Raw genomic sequence first — 23,469 nt, 5'->3', positions numbered from 1 at the left:
CCTTCTAAATTCCAACGAATACAAACCCAATCTGCTCAGTCTCTCCTCATAATCAACACCCCTCATCTCTGGTATCAACCTGGTGAACCTTCTCTACACTCCCTCCAGGCCAATATATCCTTCTGTAAATAAGGGGACCAATACTGCACACAGTATTCCAGCTGCACCCCCCCCCCCCTCCCCCACACCCCTGCCACCCACTAGATTGAGAGGAGGGGAGCATAAAATTCTGGCCAATATGCTCTTGGCTGATCTGGCTGTGGAATCAATCCCACTTTGCCGTCTGCCATCCATAATCCTGAACTTCCTTGTCTATCAAAAATCTGCCTTAAATAAATTTAACGACCTAGCCTCATTCGGCATGGTAGCACAGTGGTTAGCACTGCTGCTTCACAGGTCCAGGGTTCGATTCCCGGCTCGGGTCACTGTCTGTGTGGAGTTTGCACATTCTCCTCGTGTCTGCGTGGGTTTCCTCCGGGTGCTCCGGTTTCCTCCCACAGTCCAAAGATGTGCGGGTTAGGTTGATTGGCCAGGTTAAAAAAAAAATTGCCCCTTAGAGTCCTGAGATGCGTAGGTTAGCGGGATTAGTGGGTAAAATATGTGGGGGTAGGGCCTGGGTGGGATTGTGGTCGGTGCAGACTCGATGGGCCGAATGGCCTCCTTCTGCACTGTAGGGTTTCTATGATGATTTCTATGATGATAGCCTCCATTACTTTCTGGGGAAGAGAATTTCAAATGCTGATGACCCTTTGAGGGAAAAAAAATTCTCAAACTCCATCTTAAATCTCTCCCACAAATGGAAACATTGTCCTGGTATCTACCCTGTCAAGTCCACTCAGAATTTTATGTTCCAATAAGATCTCACATTCTTCTAAACTCCAGTGGCTTTGACCCAAACTGTTCAATCTTTCTTCATAAGGTAAGCCCCTCGCCCAAGGAATGAGTTGAGTTTATCTTCTCTGAACTGCTTTGAATGCAACTATATATTTTTTTCAAATAAGGAGATCAAAACGTACACCGTATTCCAGATATGGTCCTGTCCAGACTTTACATTTTTTTTGATATACAATTCTGTACATTTACTGCAGCAAGGATATGACTATCTAATTTCTTTCAAATGTTTTAGAGCCCTTTGATAGAATCATACAATGGAATTGCTTTTTTTATGTGAAAATATCTTGGCTAGTTTCAGAAGTATTATGTTAATGTTGCAAAAGAATATAATTTCTTGTTTTGCGATTCTTAAGATGACCTCTGCTTTGTTTTCTGTTTTTAGGGCGCCAATGCCTCTGCTTTGGAGAAAGAGATTGGGCCAGAACAGTTTCCCGTAAATGAACATTATTTTGGCTTGGTCAATGTGAGTTATTGCTGATATCTTTTGAGGCAGTCTTAAGACCAGCTTCTCCTTTATCTATTTCCAAATAAATTTGAATCCTGTTTTTAAGACTCATTTTTCTTTTAAAACATTGAAATTGTATTGGAACAAGTGATGCCTACACCACAAGAGCAAAAGCAAACTGGTAAAAGTGTAAATACTGGAATAATGAGAGGCATGTTGCCGAAACCTTTCATCTTGCAAATGCAAGAATGTCAAATTTCAAACAATCATAGCAGTTTACTACAGGAGGAAAGAAGTGCTGATTGATTGGTTTTGCCATGGCAATCCCTCAGCCAGAGTCAACTTACCAACAGAAACTATTGACTCCCCGTGCTTCTGGCTAATTCAAAATGGTGCAAGGCTTAAACATATTTGTTTTGTTTGTGGAGAACAGGGTCCCTGTGTATGAACGTTGCTTCTATCAAGCATAAAGGAGCCACGTTACAAGCTCGTGATTATTTTTAATTGGTTGTTAGTGTAGCTCTTGGCGCATTCAAGATTGTTCAGGAATCTGCGAACTCACGGAATCATATCTAACGATGGACATTTTGGGTTTTGCAAGCGTGGGCTAGTTCAGTACGGTCTGCACTCTGCCTAATGTGAATGGCTGAGCAAATCTCCAGCTGATCATTGGGATGTATGGGCCACTCATTTGGCTTTGGACTGGCAATGGAATTCATGATGTTACTCTGTTGTGTAGTCCGAATGCCTTTTTGGCCTAACGGTGCATCCTCTTGGATGAAGGTACTGCTCCTGTCATCACTATTTAGTAGCAGTGTGAAACAGCTTGCTTTAACCTTTCGCTCAAATATTTCAAATGCTTTGCTTTTCTAAGTAATTTGAGGTAGACCAGTCAGATTTCCGGTCTGAACGTGGCAGCCTTTGGCTCATATGTGAGTTTGTGCAATACAAAGCAATCACTGATCTGAACAGGATGGGTATTGTCCTGCAGGATAGCTTTGATGCACTCTATTTCTGTGTTAAGCTCACAAGGTGAGCAAATGGCTAGGGCTCTATTTACAAGAATTCAATTCAGGCCAAGCTTGTAGTGCGTGGAGCTATACAAATCCCAACATGTATACTGACCGGTGAAGGTAGGTAGATAGAAGTGAAAAAACCACTAGTGAATTTCTCAGTTAAGATATTGAGGAATAGAGTGCATTAGACTGCTCAATCTCAAACTGAATTTGAATGTGGAATGGAACACATTAAGATTTGGAAAGAAATCCTTATGCCCAACAGAAATTCAAAAATCGAGAACATATCTACTTATTGAAAATCCGCATGGGGTAGGAAGCTAAGGTTCATTCCATCAAAAACATATTTCTCATGGAAACCAAAATGTTAGCATTTGCTGGACCTAGACAAGATCCCATGGCTACACCATCTATTTAAGCAAGCGAACCATACAATTGAGCAACGTTTAGTATGAATTTCCTGCAAGTGTGATGCCAGATTTGTAGGCATTGCATCCCAATGATTGATGGAATCACACAACATGTTCCTCCAGCTGTTCGTATTAGGCAGAGTATGAACCATACTCAACCATGCTGTATGAAAACAAAAATGTACTCTTGGATGTGGTTCAGCAACATCCTGGGGGTTACTATGGACCAGCCATACAAATATTGTGGCTACAAGAGTAGGTCACAGACAATTTTGTGTCGAGTAACTTGCCTCTTGACTTCCCAAAGACTATCCACCATCTACAAGATACAAGTCAGGAGTGTGATGGAATACTCTCCACTTGCCTGGATGAGTGCAACTCCAACAACACTGTCTCGATACCATCCAGGACAAGGCATCTCATTTCTTTGGCACCCCATTCACACTTTAAAATGTTCACTCCTTTCACCACCAAAAAACAGTGGCAGCATTGTGTACCAACTACAAGATACACTGCAACAGCTCCCTAAACCTCCTTTGACAGCATGTTCCAAACTTGTGACCTCTACCATCTCCTAGGACAAGTGCAGCACATTCATGTAAACACCAGCACATGCAGGTTTCCCTCCAAGCCACACCCATCCTGGCATGGAACTATATCGATGTTTCTTCACTGCTGCTGGGTTAAAATCATAGAACTCCATTTCTAACAGTGGAGTGGGTGAACCTACGTCAGTGGTGCTTGTAATGTGGTTCATTTATACTTTCTAGATGTGACATATATTCGCTCACAAAGACCCGTTCACTGCGGGGAAAAAAAAGTTCAAGCTTTGCACATTTTCGAAATTACCCAGAAGCATGGGGTCTCTATAGTTCTCTGTTTCTTACTCCATGGCAACGCCTCGGCAATCAAAGTCGACTTGCTAACCAATTAGCACGTTTTTCTCCTGTGGTATAAATTGTTGTGATCTTTTGAAATTAGGCATTCTGTTTTGTCCTGATGAGTGCAAGATGAAAAGCTTTAGCAGTATGTTTCTCAACAATATTCAAGTTCTGTACCAGCAGCAGTTGATTGAAAGAACACCAAATATGGAAATTCAAACACAAATCTGGCAATGGGAGAAGCCTTTTGATATATCACACCCATGCATAGAAATTACAATTATGTAGGCTGCTAAAACATATTAACAATGATATCCTTGTACTGTTTGCCAACTTTTTGGCAGCTTTGGCTAAAGAAGGTGTTTCAGTTGATTTAAAACTATGTATTTTGTTTTGTGTAAATGGCAAATACAGCTGAGGTCCTTCAGGTCCTGCTGTTCTTGAGCTTAGTAGTATGAATCAGCCTACTTTAATGTAACCTGAAAGTATCATTAGCTGATCAACAATGAGAAAGATGGATGTTGTTTCATATTCCTTATTGTGCATTTTTGACTCTTTTTTTTTACTGTGCTAGTTCGGCAATACTTGCTATTGCAATTCAGTTTTACAAGCACTTTACTTCTGTCGGCCATTTCGGGAAAAGGTTTTGGCATACAAAGTGCAGCCCAGGAAGAAGGAAAATCTACTCACGTGCCTATCTGACCTCTTTAATAGTATAGCAACACAGAAAAAGAAAGTTGGTGTGATACCACCCAAGAAATTCATTTCAAGATTAAGAAAAGAAAACGGTAATGTGGATATTTTTTTACTGTTTGTCTATAATACAAAGCCAGTGTTGCAGCTAAGTTTTGATTTTAACTTGATAACCTGTACTTAGAATCACATTTACGTTGAGTTGAAGTGAATTTTAGCATGCAGTGGAAATAATTGTTAAAATATTTTGCTCTAACTTTTGAATTTGGACTAGATATCATTAGGAGTCAGCATTCTGGTTTATTTCATTGTAAGAAGTTTAACAACACCAGGTTAAAGTCCAACAGGTTTATTTGGTAGCAAAAGCCACACAAGCTTTCGAGGCTCTAAGCCCCTTCTTCAGGTGAGTGGGAATTCTGTTCACAAACAGAACTTATAAAGACACAGACTCAATTTACATGAATAATGGTTGGAATGCGAAAACTTGTAAGTATTCGCATTCCAACCATTATTCATGTAAATTGAGTCTGTGTCTTTATAAGTTCTGTTTGTGAACAGAATTCCCACTCACCTGAAGAAGGGGCTTAGAGCCTCGAAAGCTTGTGTGGCTTTTGCTACCAAATAAACCTGTTGGACTTTAACCTGGTGTTGTTAAACTTCTTACTGTGTTTACCCCAGTCCAACACCGGCATCTCCACATCATTATTTCATTGTACCAAGATCAGTTGTCCCTATATAGCTGAGAACATAATCAATCCATCTTCTTAATTTCAAAATTTATCTCTTTAAATATTGAGGCAGATTTTAACTATATTCCTGGATAGCCTACTTAATTTTGCATGAATTCCGTAAGTGGAATCCATCATTTAGATGGGAAAGAAGATTGCTAATGAAGGGAGATTGTTTAAAGCTTTCCAATAGTAGATGCATAGATCTACTTTATCATGACCAGTGAATTTTGCTTCTACATCATTTGAAAAAGTTAACGTGATACTGGCATTGCAATTTAAATCCTCAGTTTACTTAGTTGGGCTTTCTCCCTTCATTATGCTGGTTTGTGTGGCACTGCAACACCATATAATTGGTAAATTATTTTTGCAGCTAATAGAAATTCTGCACAATTACTCCTTTTTTGTGGGGGGACAAATTCTCTTTTCGTTACTGAAGCCAAAAAGACAGACAGTTTGAATGTTATTGAGGAAATTGGGCATTAATTAAAATGTAGTGCATATTAATTTGTGACTGGTCAGAGTTGTTGACAACCCTTGTTGATGTTTCAGAATTATTTGATAATTATATGCAGCAAGATGCACATGAGTTTCTGAACTACCTTTTAAACACGATTGCTGATCTATTGCAAGAGGAAAAGAAACAGGAGAAGCAGAATGGCAAGCTGCAGAACGGCAATGTGGAAAATGAGGAAAGTGATAAAACCGAGCCAACCTGGGTGCACGAACTATTTCAAGGAACGCTAACAAATGAAACGAGATGTCTTAATTGTGAAACTGTGAGTTTCAAAGGAAAGTGTTGAAATCTATAAATTAGTAAATACTGCATTTGCTAATGGTGCTAAACAAGGACAGCCTTTCATGCCCTGTTATAGAGAATCCCACAATTGTGTTGTTTCTCGCATTGCCAAATCTGCTCCAACTATATTGGATGTTTACAACTTTCTCAATCTGACTGCGACTTTGCATATACCAGCGAGGCTTTGGAGTACCACGCTTTAGCGAAAGTAGCCTGAGATGAAATGGGAAGTTTAACAGATGGAACTTCTTCCCTGACATTGGGAATGGTCTGACATAATGCTACACTTTCACGCCTGGACAGTTGGGAAGCTTGTTTTTTATATTTTGTCTGGGTCACCATCTCACTCCACACCCCCAACTACCCCACACACTATAAATTACAAAAAAACTTAAATCTTGAAAGAATTCTAACTAATGTTTTGTGGTTAAATGTCATGGTTTATTTTCTACAGGTTAGTAGTAAAGATGAAGACTTTTTGGATCTTTCAGTTGATGTAGAACAAAACACTTCAATAACACATTGTTTAAGGTAGGTTGGTATGTAAATATTTTTAGCCACTTAAAAGTTAAGCACATATTATTGGAAAAAATATATATCAACTTGATGTACATTCATATGAAAAGGCTGCTGGTGTGGAAGGACTATTTACGAATTACCCACGCTCCCAAAGTGATGATTAGTTCCTTAAGCTTTTATTTTTTGCAGCTGCAAATCAATCTTTTCAGATTGAAATTGGGCAACTTAAAAGCTGGTTTAGTATGCGTTTGAGTGTGGGTATTTAGTCAGTACGGTTGATCCAAATGAACATAGTGAGCAAATGAGGTGAGCATTGTTGCATCTGCTCCATTAGCAAAAACAATGATGTGTCATTATCAAAATCAGCTTGAATATTATCTTACCTTAAAGGATGAAAATGACTGCAAAGGACGTAAAGAAGTTTGAAAAAACCCATTAGGCCAGCAAAGAAATCCTGAAATCAAATTATCAAGGAATATAACAAATAAAGTGTTGTATCGATGCATACATGAAAGGAAAATCAGAATAGGACCTCTAAAGGATGAGCAAGTTAAACTCTCAGGTAATGACAGAAATGGCAAAGTGTTGAATAACTACTTTGCCTCTTTAAAGAATGTTAATACAGTTGGGATATATGCAAAACTGAAAGAGGATAAACCCTCAAGTGTGTGTAATGTAGAATCACACACAGGACAACTAAGGAGGTGATAGCAAGATAAGGAGGATATGACTTACTGAATTGCACTACAGAGAGCTACCATGGACTTGATGTACCAAATGGTCACCACCTGTATCATAAATCACCCTGTCTCTAGATCAAAACCTTGAAACTATAGATCATTCAGTTTAATGTCAGTAAGAGGCAAGATACTGGAATGTTTATGAAAAGGATTGATATAACATCTAGAAGAAAAACTGATTATAAAGTAGTCATTATAGATGCCAAAATGCTTAACTAGTTGGGTTTCCTCTTCATGCAAAATGAACAGATTTCATTGCGAGCTAACAGTATGCACCTAAGAGTACCATGACCAGGAGTGAACGTTACAACAAATGTCTCTTTCCCTGCTATATAAGCCATTACTAATCTGTAATTTGGCATTTGACATTTTCTCCATTTGACAGTTTGTAGTATTTTACAAAAGGTTCTTTGTTTATTGAAATATTTTAGTATTTTGATATTTTAGATTATTATGGTAAGAGATTATTGTAATGGCTTTTCAACACCATGAATTCAAATCTGAACGACGGAAGTAGTGGTAGGAATGTAGAATATTTGTATGTAAAGACAATTCAGTCTTTCAAGCTTACTGCATCTAAACAGCTACATTTTCCTCCTATCACTTGTTTCCCTCATTCAAAGAATATCAAGTTGCTTTTCATGTGAAAATAATCAAATAATACTATTTATGCTGAAAAAAGATGAATGCTGTCAAAGCTTTTCATTTTGCACTCATCAGGACAGACACAAGAATGCCAAATTTCAAAGGGAACAATTTATACCACGCGAAAAGGGGTACTAATCGGTTGGCAAGTCGGCTCTAATTGGTTGAGGCTTTGACATTGTGAGTGCACCAGAGAGCTATTGTCCCCTATGCTTTGTTCAAAACGTGCAATGTTTGTGTTCATTCCTTCTGCCTGCAGTGGACAGATCCATACATATGAATATACTAGCTTCTAGCAAGGATTGGGCTCAGCTTAGCTGTCATGATTTGAAGAATATATGCTTGTCTGATGGATAGGTGCTGATACGATGGCACAACACCATCATAACGTATCTTGCATTGTGTGGGGCTGTAGCAACGATTTGCTTATAAGCATCTATTGTTTGATTTGCGGTGTTGTATGTTAAGATTTATGTTGTTACAGTGAACAGATTGTTTTGATACCACTGATGCAAAATATGATTGCAATACATAAATTCAGAACTCAAAATCGTAAATAGTTTGGAAAGCAAAACATTGATGCAGAATTAAAGCTATGCTGTTCAAGTCTAGATGATAATTCTGCACTAAAAATATTTCTTAAGGTTTTACAGTAATTGAGTATTTTTACAAAAGAAAGACAGTTCCTGAAGTGCGCACACTACTTTGTGAATGGCAAGGATTAAATAGTGGCAGTTCAGAGGGTTTGGCATTACTCAAGTATGTTGTGATTTTATTGTTTTTTGTGGCTGTGTTTAGTGCTATTTATTGTCACACTTGGCCATGTTTATTTCCCTGTTGATATGATTTTGCAGAATGCAAAATATCAGACTGGTTCTAAAAACCACTGGCCAAAATCCATACTTTTACACACAGAAAAATAATTAAAAATTAAGTTTTCCATTTTTAAACCCCCTTTGAGGAAAGGTTAAGTGTCTTGCGAAAATATCAATGAGGCCTGAAATACCAGTTTACTAAATTTAAAATTTTGAAATGCCCATTTTCAATCACTAAAGTGAACCTGAAAGCATGGGATGAGAAAGACCTTTTGGCCCTCCCGCTTTGCTTCCACAGAGAATGCACAGTTGAACCTAGCATATGGACTTTAACTCCTCCAATATGTGCTAAGCTTTATTGAGCCAATGGAGAGGTCTCAGCTGAAACTGCAACACCGCCATTATAGTCATGGGAGGCTTACCTATTAAAGTATTTTTTGGTATGTGCTCATCTGTGGAAAAATAAACCCTGCTCAAGATGAGGTCATGATCTTTCATCTTTGCTTCTCTACAAGGAGACGTAATTGTGCAAAACTATTTCCAAAGTTTTAATTTTTCGAAGTAAATGCTACTTTATCTAATTTTACTTTAGGAAACAGGACATTTTCTGTGTTTTTCCACTGCTGGGTGCATACCTGTGATAGCAACATCAGGTAAGCTTTTTATTACTGAGATGATGGCAATTCAGTTTCAATTAAACTGAAGTTCCCTAGTGCCGTTCCATCCCTTCAGTAATCTCTGCGTGATTCAGCTAAGCAAAATTCTAAAGTGCCTAAACAAAATCTTTTGTGACCTATTGTAAGTCAGAATGCCCTCAAGATTATTTCTACATTTTCATTCTGTACCATTCCTGTTGCCTGCAAAAAGCTGGGAATGAAATCTGCAGAGGTTTTTGGGGCAGGGAGTAGCAGAATTGAACTTCATATTTGAGATGAGCACCATCACTGCTCGGTAATGAATTGCTTTACCACTTTTTATATTCACTGTCTGTGCCACACACATCTGAATCAGATGTTACAGTTAAATGTGAGGTAAAGTTTTACCTTTTTATTTTAATCTCTAATGGTTAACCCCCCCATCTTCTCTCCCCCCCCCCCCCCCCCCCGGAGGAGTCTGTGCTGTAGTGGTATTGTCGCTGGACTAGTAATCCAGTGACCGAGGGTAATCGAGTTCGAATCCCACCATGGCAGATGGTGAAATTTGAGTTCAAAAAAATCTGGAATTAAAAAACTAATGTCATTGTTGATTGTCATAAAAACCAATCTGATTCACTGATGTCATTTTTAGGGAAGGAAATCTGTCGTCCTTACCTGGTCTCACTACAGATTGTTCCTTTCACAGTCGTAAAATTCCACATACCCTTTGAAGGGACATCAGAAATAGTTTTCTGTTCATCCTTTTAAGACATTTCTTGCAGTTGTGACCGCTTGCAAGATAGTTTTGGCTGAAGACTCATTTAGTTTCATCTTTCCAGAACTTTTTAACTTTAAAATTTTTAAAAAATTGATTCAATACAAAGTCACAATACAACTTTCAATGGAGAAGCGATCACCTTCTTTGGCTCCACTCATTATTCTTCACATGTCGACCTCTGGATTCTCCATCCCTGTTAACTGGCATTGTTCTTGCTAAATTTTTGTACATTTCTTCTTATCTTCAACAACCCGATTTTATCAAATGGCCAGGATCTGTTCAAGATTTTAATGCTGCAGCTATATTTGGGATATTATGTATTCCCTATAAGTACAAACAGGCAATTTCTCCCACCTCAAACACTTCATGCTTTAGCTTTTTATGCATATTCCCCACTCTTTTTCTCAGAGTTAACATGTTCATTGCTAGTTGGAGTCATACCTAGCACAAAGGAAGATGGTTGTGATTAAGGAAGGTCAATAACCTCAGCTCCAAGAATTTCACTGCAGAAGTGCCTCAGGTATCTTAGACCCAACAATCTTTAGCTGCTTCATCAGTGACTTTCCTTCTATTATTAGATCAGTAGTGGGGATTTCACTGATGTTCAGCATCAATCACAACTCTTCAGATACTGAAGCAGTTCATGTCCAAATGCAGCAAGACCTGAACATATTCAGGTTGGGCTGACAAGTGGCAAGTAACATTCATGCCACGCAGGTGCCGGGCAATGACCACCTCCAACGAGAGAGAATCTAACCTTCGCCCCTTAACATCCAATGGCATTACCATCGCTCGATGTCCCCCACTATCAACATCCTTGAGGTTACCATTGATCAGAAACTGAACTAGGCTAGCCACATAAATATTGTGGCTATAAGAGCAACTCAGAGGCTTGGAATCCTGCAGAGAGTAACTTGCCTCCCTACTCCTCAAAGCTTATCCACCATCCACAAGGCATGAATCAGGATTGTGATGGAATACTCTCCTGAGTGAGTGTAGCTTCAACAACACTCAAGAAGCATGCCACCATCACCATGCAGGACAAAACAACTCACTTGATTGGCACCCCATCCACTAACATTCACTCACTTCAATTTTGGCACAGTCATAGTAATGTGTACCATCTACAAAATATACTGCAGGAACTCGTCAAGACTCATTAGCATTTTCCATGACCAATACCATCTAGAAGAACAAGGGCAACAGACACATGGAAACATCACCATCTGGCAGTTCTCCCCCAAGTCACTCCCCATCCTGACTTGAAAATACATCGTAAGGAGTCTAACAATACCAGGTTAAAGTCCAACAGGTTTATTTGGTAGCAAACGTGGCGTTTGCTACCAAATAAACCTGTTGAACTTTAACCTGGTGGTGTTAGACTCCTTACTGTGTTTACCCCAGTCCAACGCCGGCATTTCCACATCTTGAAAATACATCGCCATTCCTTCACTGTTGCTGGGTCAGAATTCCGGAACTCCCTCCTGAACAGCACTGTGGGTCTATCTACATCTCATGGACTGCAGCTCACCACCACCTTTTTGAGGGCAATTAGGGATGGGTAATAAATGCTGGCCTGTTCGACAATGCCCACATCCCATGAATGAATAAAACAAAAATTGCTACACTGATCTTTCCTCATTATCTTTTCAACTCAAACGTTTGTAGGTTAAAGAGATACATCCTATTCTACTCAAAATGTTTCTCTTTCAGCTGCGGAACTCCGTACTTTCCTCAATCTTTATGTCTAGCATGACGTGGATTTTTAAATCCTAAACTTGATATTGTTAAGACGACACTACTTGATTTGCTAAAAGATCTTAATCAGCCTGGGCCATTTGTCTCAGACAAAATTCGATTTTTCAGGGAATTGAATTGGAAGCATAAAAAAGCAAAATTTATTTTGCAAGTAATTTTGGTTGGAAGTACACACGTATATGAACATCAGTCTAGGTAAAGATTGGGCTGAGCTATAATTTCCCTTAAATTCAAATAATCTCCCAGAATATATTATCCAGGTACATTATAGAAGACTGCCCTTTCATCTAGGTTTCAGGAAAAACGAAAGTTAACAAAATGAGAATCACAGCAACCAGGTCATGCAACCAGGCTTAGCTCTGAAGTTTCTTACTAGTCTCTTTGTTTAAGGCACACTTGATAATTTTCAAAATTGTCTATTGCATCTGGAGTCTGCCTTTGCTAACAGTTATGTTGCTTCTTTTTAATTCTACAGAGGATTCAGCAACACTGAGACACTCTGCAGTGAGTATAAGTATTACTGTGAGCAATGTCGCAGTAAGCAAGAAGCACAAAAGCGGTGAGCACTTACACTTTATAAAGCAAAAATGAATGCTTTTGGTTTACTAAATATAACGCTGCTTGGTGTATGTTAGAAAAGTAATGTACGATTTTTTTGTATTTACTGCAGCTAGATAAGTCCTACAATATCTCAGTTTCTTCCTTTAGCATTTATAAATGTGGCTTACTTTTATAGAATCCATAATACCTGACATGGTTATAACATGATTATGACAGTGTTACAGATTAATTAGAGAAGTGTCACTTAAGAAATTCTACATTTGTGATGCCACTAAATCTATTTTTAACAATAATCAGTCTAATTTATATATGTGTAAAATTGGTGCAGATTGAGAAGGCAACGTGACTTTATTTCCTCCTTTACAGGATGAGGGTGAAGAAACTTCCAATGATTCTTGCTTTGCATTTGAAAAGATTCAAGTACATGGATCAGCTCCATCGATACACAAAACTCTCTTACAGGGTGGTTTTTCCATTGGAGTTGAGACTCTTTAACACATCAGGGGACGCCACCAATCCAGATAGAATGTATGATCTTGTAGCTGTAGTTGTTCACTGTGGCAGGTAATTTACTGCTGTATTTGCTTGAGAATCTTATATTGTTGCATTTACTTGATATATTATGAATGCAGATTCTATTTTTCAAGTTCAAATTTTGTTTTGCTGGAGTAAAACATCTTGTACTTAAGTGGTAACTTGCACTGTAGATCATGTTATATTCGCAGGCCTAATGCTGACTCCACTGGCTACCCCTTCCTTAAATTCATCCCCCCCTCCATTACACTCCTCCATCACAACCCAATTCTAAAGTGGCACTGAAAATGATTGCCGACACTTCATGTGGCAAAACGCATGTTGGTCGCCTTTGCTTGAGAGCTGGTTTCAAAGAGCATTAATGCTTTTGCAATTGATATTGATTTAAATAACTCCCAAACCGAATCCTGACATTAGCCTGCAGGTCATGACAAGAATGGAATTTCCTAAATGAATTTCCATAAGTGAAATTTTAAAAAAGATTTAATGCTCAGTGATACTGGGGAAAGGGATCAGGAGTGGGTGGTCGGTGTGATCACAGTGGGAAAGAAAAGTAGCATGATTAACCCTTCATTCAACAATGCTGAAATGTTTCCATTTAAATTATTTCTTGACCAATGAGTGCAATCAAGTTTCCCAAGCCAGATTACCCCTGATATGAATTCCCCTACTTCTATGACCGGATATCTCGCCCTTCTCTCTTTCCTCCCCATCGCAACAGACCAGGGAAGCCTGCTATTACTATGATTTTTTTAGTAGAGCCCTGTTACTTCACGCTAAGCAACCCCCTGTTTCTAATGCTCCCAACCACTGTCACCTAGTACAAAGAAAATTATAGCACAGGAACAGGCCCTTCGGCTCTCCAAGCCTGCACCGACCATGCTACCTGACTTGACTAAAACCCCCTGCCTTTCTGGGAACCATATCCCTTTATTCCCATCCTATTTATGTATTTGTCCAGTTACACCCAGTTAATCAATCCAGTTACATTTTCCTCCAAGTCATTTATATATATTACAAACAGCAAAGGTCCCATCACTGATCCCTGAGGAACGCCACTTGTCACAACCCTCTATTCAGAAACGCACCCTTCCACTGCTACCTTCTGTCTTCTTTGACCAAGCCAGTTTTGTATCCATCTTGCCAGCTCACCTCTGATCCCATGCGACTTCACCTTCTGCACCAGTGTGCCATGAGGGACCTTGTCAAAGGCCTTACTGAAATCCATGTAGACAACATCCACTGCCCTACCCTCATCAATCATTTTCGTCACTTGCTCAAAAAACTCGATCACATTCGTGAGACACGACCTCCCCTTCACAAAACCATGTTGCCTCTCTCTCTAATACGTCCACTTATTTCCAAGTGGGAATAAATCCTGTCTCAAAGAATCCTCCAATAATTTCCCTACCACTGATGTAAGGCTCACCGGCCTGTAATTCCCTGGATTATTCTTGCTACCCTTAAACAAAGGAACAACATTGGCTATTCTCCAATCCTCTGGGACCTCCCCTGTAAGAAGTCTCACAACACCAGGTTAAAGTCCAACAGGTTTATTTGTTAGCACAAGCCACTAGCTTTTGGAGCGCTGCTCCTTCATCAGGTGAGTAGAATTTCAGTCCACAAACAGGGCATATAAAGACACAAACTCAATTTACAAAATAGTGGTTGGAATGCGAGTCTTTACAGGTAGTCAAGTCTTAAAGGTACAGACAATGTGAGTGGAGAGAGGGTTAAGCACAGGTTAAAGAGATGTGTATTGTCTCCAGCCAGGACAGTTAGTGAAATTTGGCAAGCCCAGGCAAGTCGTGGGGGTTACAGATAGTGTGACATGAACCCAAGATCCTGGTTGAGGCCGTCCTCGTGTGTGGAACTTGGCTATCAGTCTCTGCTCAGCGACTCTGCGTTGTCGTGTGTTGTGAAGGCCGCCTTGGCGAACACTTATCCGAAGATCAGAGGCTGAATGCCGGTGATCGCTGAAGTGTTCCCCAACAGGAAGAGAACACTCTTGCCTGGTGATTGTCGAGCAGTGTTCATTCATCCGTTGTCGTAGTGTCTGCATGGTCTCCCCAATGTACCATGCCTCGGGACATCCTTTCCTGCAGCATATCAGGTAGACAACGTTGGCCGAATTGCAAGTGCATGTATCGTGTACCTGGTGGATGGTGTTCTCACGTGAGATGTTGGCATCCGTGTCGATGATCCGGCACATCTTGCAGAGGCTGCTGTGGCAGGGTTGTGTGGTGTCGTGGTCACTGTTCTCCTGAAGGCTGGGTAGTTTGCTGTGGACAGTGGTCTGTTTGAGGTTGTGCGGTTGTTTAACCATTATTTTGGAAATTGAGTTTGTGTCTTTATATGCCCTGTTTGTGAACTGAAATCTCACTCTCCTGATGAAGGAGCAGCGCTCCGAAAGCTAGTGGCTTGTGCTAACAAATAAATCTGTTGGACTTTAACCTGGTGTTGTGAGACTTCTTACTGTGTTTACCCCAGTCCAACATTGGCATCTCCACATCATGACCTCCCCTGTAGCCAGTGAGGATACAAAGATTTCTCTCAAGGCCCCAGCAATTTCCTCCTTTGTGTCTCTCAGTATTCTGGAGTATATCCCATCAGGCCTTGGGGACTTGTCTACCTTAATGTTTCTCAAGAACCCCAATACTCCCTCCTTTTTTGATCTCAACATGACTCAAACTATCTACACATCCTATCCCAGACTCATCATCCACCAAGTCCTTCTCTTTGGTGAATACTGACGCAAAATATTTATTTTAATACCCCGCCCATTTCCTTTGGCTCCACGCATAGATTCTCTCCCTTGTCCTTGAATGGGCCAATCTCCTCCCTGGCTACCCTCTTGTTCTTTATATATGTATAAAAAGCCTTGGGATTTTTCTTAATCCTGCTGGCCAATGCTTTTTTGTAACCCCTTTTAGCCCTCCTAACTTCTTGCTTAAGTTTCTTTCTACTTTCCCTATATTCCACACTTGCTTCGTGTGTTCCCAGCTTCCTAGCTTTGATGAATGCTTTTTTCTCTTTGATCAGGCTCACAATATTTCTCGTTATCCAAGGTTCCCAAAACTTGCCATACTTATCCTTCATCCTTACAGGAATGTGCCGGTCCTGAATCCCTATCAACTTACACTTGAAAGCCTCCCACGTGCCAGATGTTGATTTGCCCTCAAACATCTGCCCCCCAATCTACATACTTCAGTTCCTGCCTAATATTGTTGTAATTTGCCTTCCCCCAATTTAGCACCTTAACTTGAGGACTACACTTTATCCATCAGTACCTTAAAGCTTACTGAATTGTGGCCACTGTTCCTGAACTGCTCCCCCACTGAAACATCGACCACCTGGCCAGGCTCATTCCCCAATACCAGGTCCAGTATGGCCTCTTCCCTAATTGGACTATCCACATACTGTTTCAAGAAGCTCTCCTGGATTTCTTTACAAACTCTGCCCCATCCACGCCCCTAGCACGGTGAGTCCCAGTCAATATAGGAGAAGTTAAAATCTCCCACCACAACCCTGTTACTTTTACACCTTGCCAAAATCTGCCTACATATCTGTTCCTCTATCTCACGCTGGCAGTTGGGTAGCCTATAGTAAACCCCCAACATTGTGACTACACCTTTCCTATTCCTGAGCTCTACCCATATTGCTTCGCTGTAGGAGCAAAGAACAATACAGCACAGGAACAGGCCCTTCGGCCCTCCAAGCCCGCGCCGCTCCCTGGTCCAAACTAGACCATTCTTTTGTATCCCTCCATTCATGTGGCTATTTAGATAAGTCTTCAACGTTCCCAGTGTGTCCGCCTCCACCACCTTGCCCGGCAGTGCATTCCAGGCCCCCACCACCCTCTGAGTAAAATACGTGTTAAACCTCTCCTCCCCCCCCCCCCCCCCCCCCCTCACCTTGAACCTATGACCCCTCGTGAACGTCACCACCGAGCTGGGAAAAAGCTTCCCACCGTTCACCCTATCTTTGCCTTTCATAATTTTATACACCTCTATTAGGTCACCCTTCATCCTCCGTCTTTCCAGTGAGAACAACCCCAGTTTACCCAATCTCTCCTCATAACTAAGCCCTTCCATACCAGGCAACATCCTGGTAAACCTCCTCTGCACTCTCTCCAAAGCCTCCACGTCCTTCTGGTAGTGTGGCGACCAGAACTGGGCGCAGTATTCCAAATGCGGCCGAACCAACGTTCTATACAACTGCAACATCAGACCTCAACTTTTATACTCTATGCCCCGTCCTATAAAGGCAAGCATGCCATATGCCTTATTCTCTACCTTCTCCACCTGTGATGTCACCTTCAAGGATCTGTGCACTTGCACACCCAGGTCCCTCTGCGTATCTACACCCTTTATGGTTCTGCCATTTATCCTATAGCTCCCCCCTATGTTCTACCAAAATGCATCACTTCGCATTTATCTGGATTGAACTCCATCTGCCATTTCTTTGCCCAAATTTCCAGCCTATCTATATCCTTCTGTAGCCTCTGACAATGTTCCTCACTATCTGCAAGTCCAGCCATTTTCGTGTCGTCCGCAAACTTACTGATCACCCCAGTTACACCTCCTTCCAGATCGTTTATATAAATCACAAACAGCAGAGGTCCCAATACAGAGCCCTGCGGAACACCACTAGTCACAGGCATCCAGCCGGAAAAAGACCCTTCCACTACCACCCTCTGTCTTCTGTGACCAAGCCAGTTCTCCACCCATCTAGCCACCTCCCCCTTTATCCCATGAGATCCAACCTTTTGCACCAACCTACCATGAGGGACTTTGTCAAATGCTTTACTAAAGTCCATATAGACGACATCCGCGGCTCTTCCCTCATCAACCATTCTAGTCACTTCTTCAAAAAACTCCACCAGGTTAGTGAGGCATGACCTCCCTCTCACAAAACCATGCTGACTATCGTTAATGAGTTTATTCCTTTCTAAAGAAGCCCTCCATGGTGTCCTCCCAGAGTACAGCTGTGATATTCTCCATAACCAGTAGTGCAACTCCTCCACCCCTTCTACATCCCCCACCCCCCTTCTATCCTGCCTGAAACATCCCGTACTGCCAAACCCAAATCCACTTTCTCACTGTTGTCACAGCCGGCACTCCCTTCCATGTTTTACACCCCAGGATTCATTTCCATTCTCTTTCTAAATGTTGCTGTTTCCTGACATCCCATTCCCCTACCTACCAGATCTGCTTTGTTCAAATTCTGAATCCCATGAGTCGCCTGTGTATGTGATCAACTTTTTTCACACTTTCCCACACCAAACCCTCTGTTCCCAAACTGTAGATTCACTCTTGATCCATACACTTCTGCCCATGTCTCCAGTGTTGTGATAGGCAGTTTCAATAATTTGCCTCCTACTTCCCTACACTCGTGTGGGGGGGAAAAAACAATGTTCCTCCCATTTTCCTGTGTTCTGGTCTTTAACAAAAAGCTAATTAACTACATAGTGTGCAAAGTTAGTTTAACTATCAAGGTTACAGATTTACTCTTTTTATCCAAGTAGGTACATAATAAATTTTAAGCTAGATCAAGTGAGATGCTGAATCCTCATTGGGATACAAATTCTTTGATGTTGATTATCCCCTAGTAGCTCACCCAAAAAGTTTGTTTATTAGTCACAAGTAGGCTTACATTAACACTGCAATGAAGTTACTGTGAAATTCCCCTGGTCGCCACACTCCAGCGCCTGTTTGGGTCAATGCACCTAATCAACACGTCTTTCAGACTGTGGGAGGAAACCGGAGCACCTGGAGGAAACCCATACAGACATGGGGAGAACATGCCCAAACTCCACACAGATAGTGACCCAAACCGGGAATCGAACCCGGGTTCCTGGCGCTATGAGGCAGCAGTGCTAACCACTGTGCCACCCCAGAAGAAAAGTGCTCATTGTTCAAGTTTGAGTTTTGACTGACTATTTTGGCCACAGGTGATGTGGTCCCAGTCAAGCCAATTCCAGCCCTCATACAATGTTCTCACATCCTTCCAGTAGGGTGAGAAAATTGTGATTCATTGTGAAACATATGGTTATTTTGCTCTGGCACCAAATCAGACTTATTCTGGGGTTTAATAGATTAAATTATGAGGGCAAAACGTCAAAATTTGCAGATGAAACAAAACTTGGAGATATTGTGAACTTTAAGGAAGATAGTGATAGACTTCAAGGGAAAATTTAGTGCAGAGAAGCATGAAGTGATTCATTTTGGTAGCAATAACAAGAGGCAATGGGAAAAAAAGGGCACAGTTCTAAATTGAGTGCAGGAGCATTGAGACCGGGACAGGTATGTGTTGAAGGTGATGGTGCAGGTTGAGGAAATGATTAAAAAGGCATACGGGGAGTTTTTAAAAATAAAGTGTGGAATACAAAAGCAAGGAAATTATGATGAATCTTTATTTAAAACTGTTTCAGTTTGAATTCTGGGAACTACACTTTAGGAAGGACGTGGAGGCTTTAGGGAGGGTGCAGAAAAGATTTACTGGAATAGTTCAGAGTTGAGGGTGTCAGCCACTTGGATAGATTGTTCTCCTTCGAGTAGAGGAGGTTGAGAGAAGATTTGATGGATTTTAAAATCATGAGGGGTCTAGACAGGGAGAAACTATCCCTATTGATGAAAGGATCAAGAACCATAAGGCATTGATTTATGATAAATACCAAAATAACCAACACCAACATGAGGCAAAACCTTTCTGGCAGCGAGTAATTAGGATCTGGAATGCACTGACCATAAATGTGGTGGAGGCAGATTCAATTATGGCTTTAAAAGGGGAATTGGGTGAACACCCAAAGAGAGAAAGTTTGCAGGAATGGAGCGGGGAGTGGAACTAACCAAGTTGCCCTTGAGAGCCAAGATGGACATGATAACCATTCTGTAATTTGAGTTATCGGTAACACTTCAATACTTTATAATACTAAAACTCAGTTTGACTAAGTTATTGTAAATTAATAACTTCCATGTTTTATAGCCTAAAACAACTTATCTGGTTTGCAGTAAATAATGCCATGGAAGGTTCACTAATTGTTATTTTTTTTCTTGTAGTGGTCCTAATCGTGGACATTATATCACTATTGTAAAGAGCCATGGGTTCTGGTTGCTCTTTGATGATGATATTGTGGAGGTAATTGTTTCTGCTTATGATTTTGAATTCGCTGTTAGATAACTCCTTATTGTTTTTTTTGCTGCCGTAACCTTGCATGGAAAAATCGTAAACAACTAAATAATGAATATTCCACTGATGACGGAAGTCATCCAATTATTTCAGCAGTTATTGTCAGTTTTATAGTTCAAACGAAGATTCCATCTGCAATGTAAAGGAAATAAATAAATTCCATGGTCAGTACCACCTATGGGGGAAAAAGTCTATATTTATTTCTGTAATAGTATCTGTGCCTAATTGTTGCCACTTAAAACTTTGAGCCACTGTACTTCTTTCAAAACTATTTTTATTGAACAACGAACTGAGGGACTTAAGTTTTCCAACCTCTCCTCTTAACTAAAGATTGCTCTTGATACAAAGAAGGGTAATAGGAGACCTAACTGGGGCTTTCAAGGCAGTGAGAGGTTTTGATAGAAATAAACTATTACAATTGGGTCAATAATCAAAGATTATAGGTTCAAAGTCACTGGCAAAAGGCTGGCAGGAGAGCTGAAAAACATTTTTTTTTCAGAGTTTTTAGGAGCTGGAGTGATCTGCCTTTAAGAGTGGTGCAAACTGATTCCATAAATATTGGTTGGAATTCTCCGATGCCATACGTCCCACCACTGCTACCAGCAAGAATGGAGAATTTGGCGCTCAGCCAAATCTCCATTCACAGCAGTGGGACCGGAGAATCCCAGCCATAGATGAGGTCGGAGAAACCCAGCCATTATTAAAAGGGAGTTGGGCAGGTACTTGAGGATGAGGAACGTGCCAGATTATGGACAAAAACAGGGATGTACGACTAGGCACAACTACCCTTTCAAGAAGCCAGCACAGGCACGATGGGCTGAATGACCTTCGATGTTGTTTCTTTGATTCTATGAAGAAAATAACTAATTCCCCAGTGATTATCTCCTAATTGTAATAGTCTCTGTTTTTAGACTAATGGGATAATAGAGTTCTTAAATTTTCTGAAGATAGCGTGTAGATTAAGGGAGAACAGATAAAAAATACAAGTAAACAGTGTTTTATAAAAAGATGATTCGTTTATATTGTAATTTTTTAATGTTTCTCCTGCATGGAATTTAGAGCTTTGTCTAAGTCTGTTTGGCCTGCTTTGTATCAGGAATGATGCAAAAATAGGAAATTTACTGTTTAATATAATGCAGAAAATGTACTGTAGGTTCATCAGCATCTGGAAGACCAAAAGAAAAAATTGCTAAGGAGCTCTCTCCATATGTAACAGAAGGTGTAGTTCTGCAGTATCTCCACTTGAAATATTATGTACTGATAGAGCTGCCATGGACTTCCACCATTCTTGTTTGTTTCAGTTTTCTAACAAAATTGGAAAACTTCACAGTTGTTTTTAAAAAAAGCAGTTTGCTATATTTGTAATGTAGTAATAGTGTTGAACTTCTAGCTCCTCCTAAAGTAGCTGAAATGTGCCAAATTTAGCTTTGTGCAATACTTTCAAAAGTACATTGATAGATTGCTATAAATTTAAGCATAGATTTTTGAAAATAATATCTACCTTATTTAGCTGAGCTGTGTGCCTTGTATTGAGTTAGCATATCATCCACCCCTTTGAATTGGAATAGATTTTGAGTATCTATCTCTCCACCCTTCCCTGACTCCTTTCTCCATTTTTTACTCTTAATATTTGTTTAAGAAGTGTTATGTTTCTTTTTTGTAGCACTAAAACATAAAATAGCAATGGAGCAAACCAGTTTATCGTGGTTTAATATTGAAGTATCTAACATTAAACCTAAATGTTCCTTTCCAATTGCAGAAAATAGATGTCCAAGCTATTGAAGAATTCTATGGGTTAACATCAGACATCTCCAAAAACTCCGAATCAGGTTATATTCTTTTCTACCAATCAAGGGACTAAGAAATTTGAAGTAGGAATTACTTGTCATCTTAAAGGAAGCTGGTGCTCTGTGGCATTTCCCACAGAGGCTGTGGGACAGGATCTCGACGAACAGACAACATACAGCAAGATTTTTTTTTGGTATGCAGGCTTGGAGACTTGAATGTATGCTGACAGCATGATGGCACAAGAGATTGGCGTTCCTTACCATGTTCTTCCTGTTACTATGTACCACCTTCCAAAACCATTGTATACTAGGGGAAGAAAAAAAGACTTACAAGTTGGTCCAACTGTTTTTTTGTAAAACTTTCAATAATATAATTTGACTAATTTTTTGTATTTGACGCTACTGTAAATTATTTGACTATTAATGTATTATGTTGATTTCAATGTTCAAAGCATTCTGATATGACAAAAACATTATTTTTATAACAATCTCTTCTGACATTTTTTAAGATATAATTTTCTTTTTAAAGAAGACATTTTATTTTTGCCCCCAACATAATGGGGGTTTGATTAAATTATGATTACAGTTAAATTCTTATACTTGCTAAGTACAGCGACGCATATTAACTTGCAGTATCAGGGCTATATTTGTCAACAGGTGCTGCTGATTTTTTTAATTTGCAACAAACAAGACAAATTATGCATATATGGATAGTCATAGGAGTGGAAGGAAATTTTAAATCTGTGAAAGTTTTAAATTTTAAGATGTGTTCATTTATTCAGTTTTTATTTTGCTCCACCTTGACTACAATTAGCTTAAATCCAACCCCCCCCCCCCCCCAAAAAAAATCGGTAACTAGTGGGCCAAGCACAGTATGAATAAAAACACAATAAACTCAAGCTCCAGCTTCTGTGCTTGAAAGTTATTCAAGTCATTAGATACATGTATTTTGTATATTGGTTTCAACATTTTTACAAACAGTATGTTTGAGATTTGAAAACTTATAAAATATGCTGTCGCAAGACCTGTACTATAGTTTGAAAACCAGTTACAAAGTGCACTTTGATACAGATCTGTAAGTATCTGGACAGGCATAATTTATGAGGTGTGTTTTGACACAGTCTTGTATTGAGGGACCCTGCCTGTGTTGAATAAAGGTAACACATGGGCCAAAGACATTGCTGTAGTGGTTCTGTGAGTTGCAGTATAATGTGTAAAATTTTCCACATAAGACTCTGGTTTAATGAGTGGACTTCAATTAGCAGTGGGTAATAATTTGACTTGTAATTTGTAAGTTGTATTTTTTTGTTTCATTCTTTCAGCCTTTCTGTGCCTTGCTCTGTGCCCAACAACAGAGTCAACCTACTCTCAAGTACCACTGTAAATTGAGAACTGGTTTCTTGGAAGACTGAGGGACCAGCTCTAAGGGATTGTTGGTTGACCTGGCTCTCTTCACTGCCTTCCCATGTTGGCACTGCTGATAGCAGATACTTGTCATGAGAGAGCTGGGTTGCAAACTTTGACTTTGTCCACTGTGCTACAGACCATTGATGCTCCAGCAAATGGTTTTATTCTGAATTATTTTAATGTTAAATTCTTGTGTTACCTTGTGAAGTGTACATTCATCAAACTGTGGTGTG

The 23,469-nt window shown here is 40.0% G+C and overlaps 1 protein-coding gene across 1 annotated transcript; it reads left to right on the top strand.

The window, feature by feature from the left end:
* The first annotated feature begins 1,281 nt into the window (after nt 1-1,281).
* On the top strand, nt 1,282-23,000 carry LOC144492839 (ubiquitin carboxyl-terminal hydrolase 12-like). The gene is made up of 8 exons (XM_078211344.1): nt 1,282-1,357; nt 4,221-4,434; nt 5,620-5,846; nt 6,321-6,397; nt 12,232-12,315; nt 12,684-12,881; nt 19,913-19,991; nt 21,802-23,000. Exons 3-8 carry the CDS (start codon nt 5,637-5,639, stop codon nt 21,901-21,903), a joined length of 750 nt encoding a protein of 249 aa, XP_078067470.1. The 5' UTR covers nt 1,282-1,357; nt 4,221-4,434; nt 5,620-5,636; the 3' UTR covers nt 21,904-23,000.
* The last annotated feature ends 469 nt before the right edge of the window (nt 23,001-23,469 follow it).

Source organism: Mustelus asterias, chromosome 4 (assembly GCF_964213995.1).
Source record: "Mustelus asterias chromosome 4, sMusAst1.hap1.1, whole genome shotgun sequence".
Lineage (NCBI taxonomy): Eukaryota > Metazoa > Chordata > Chondrichthyes > Carcharhiniformes > Triakidae > Mustelus > Mustelus asterias.
This window is presented reverse-complemented; position numbering and strand designations above follow the sequence as displayed.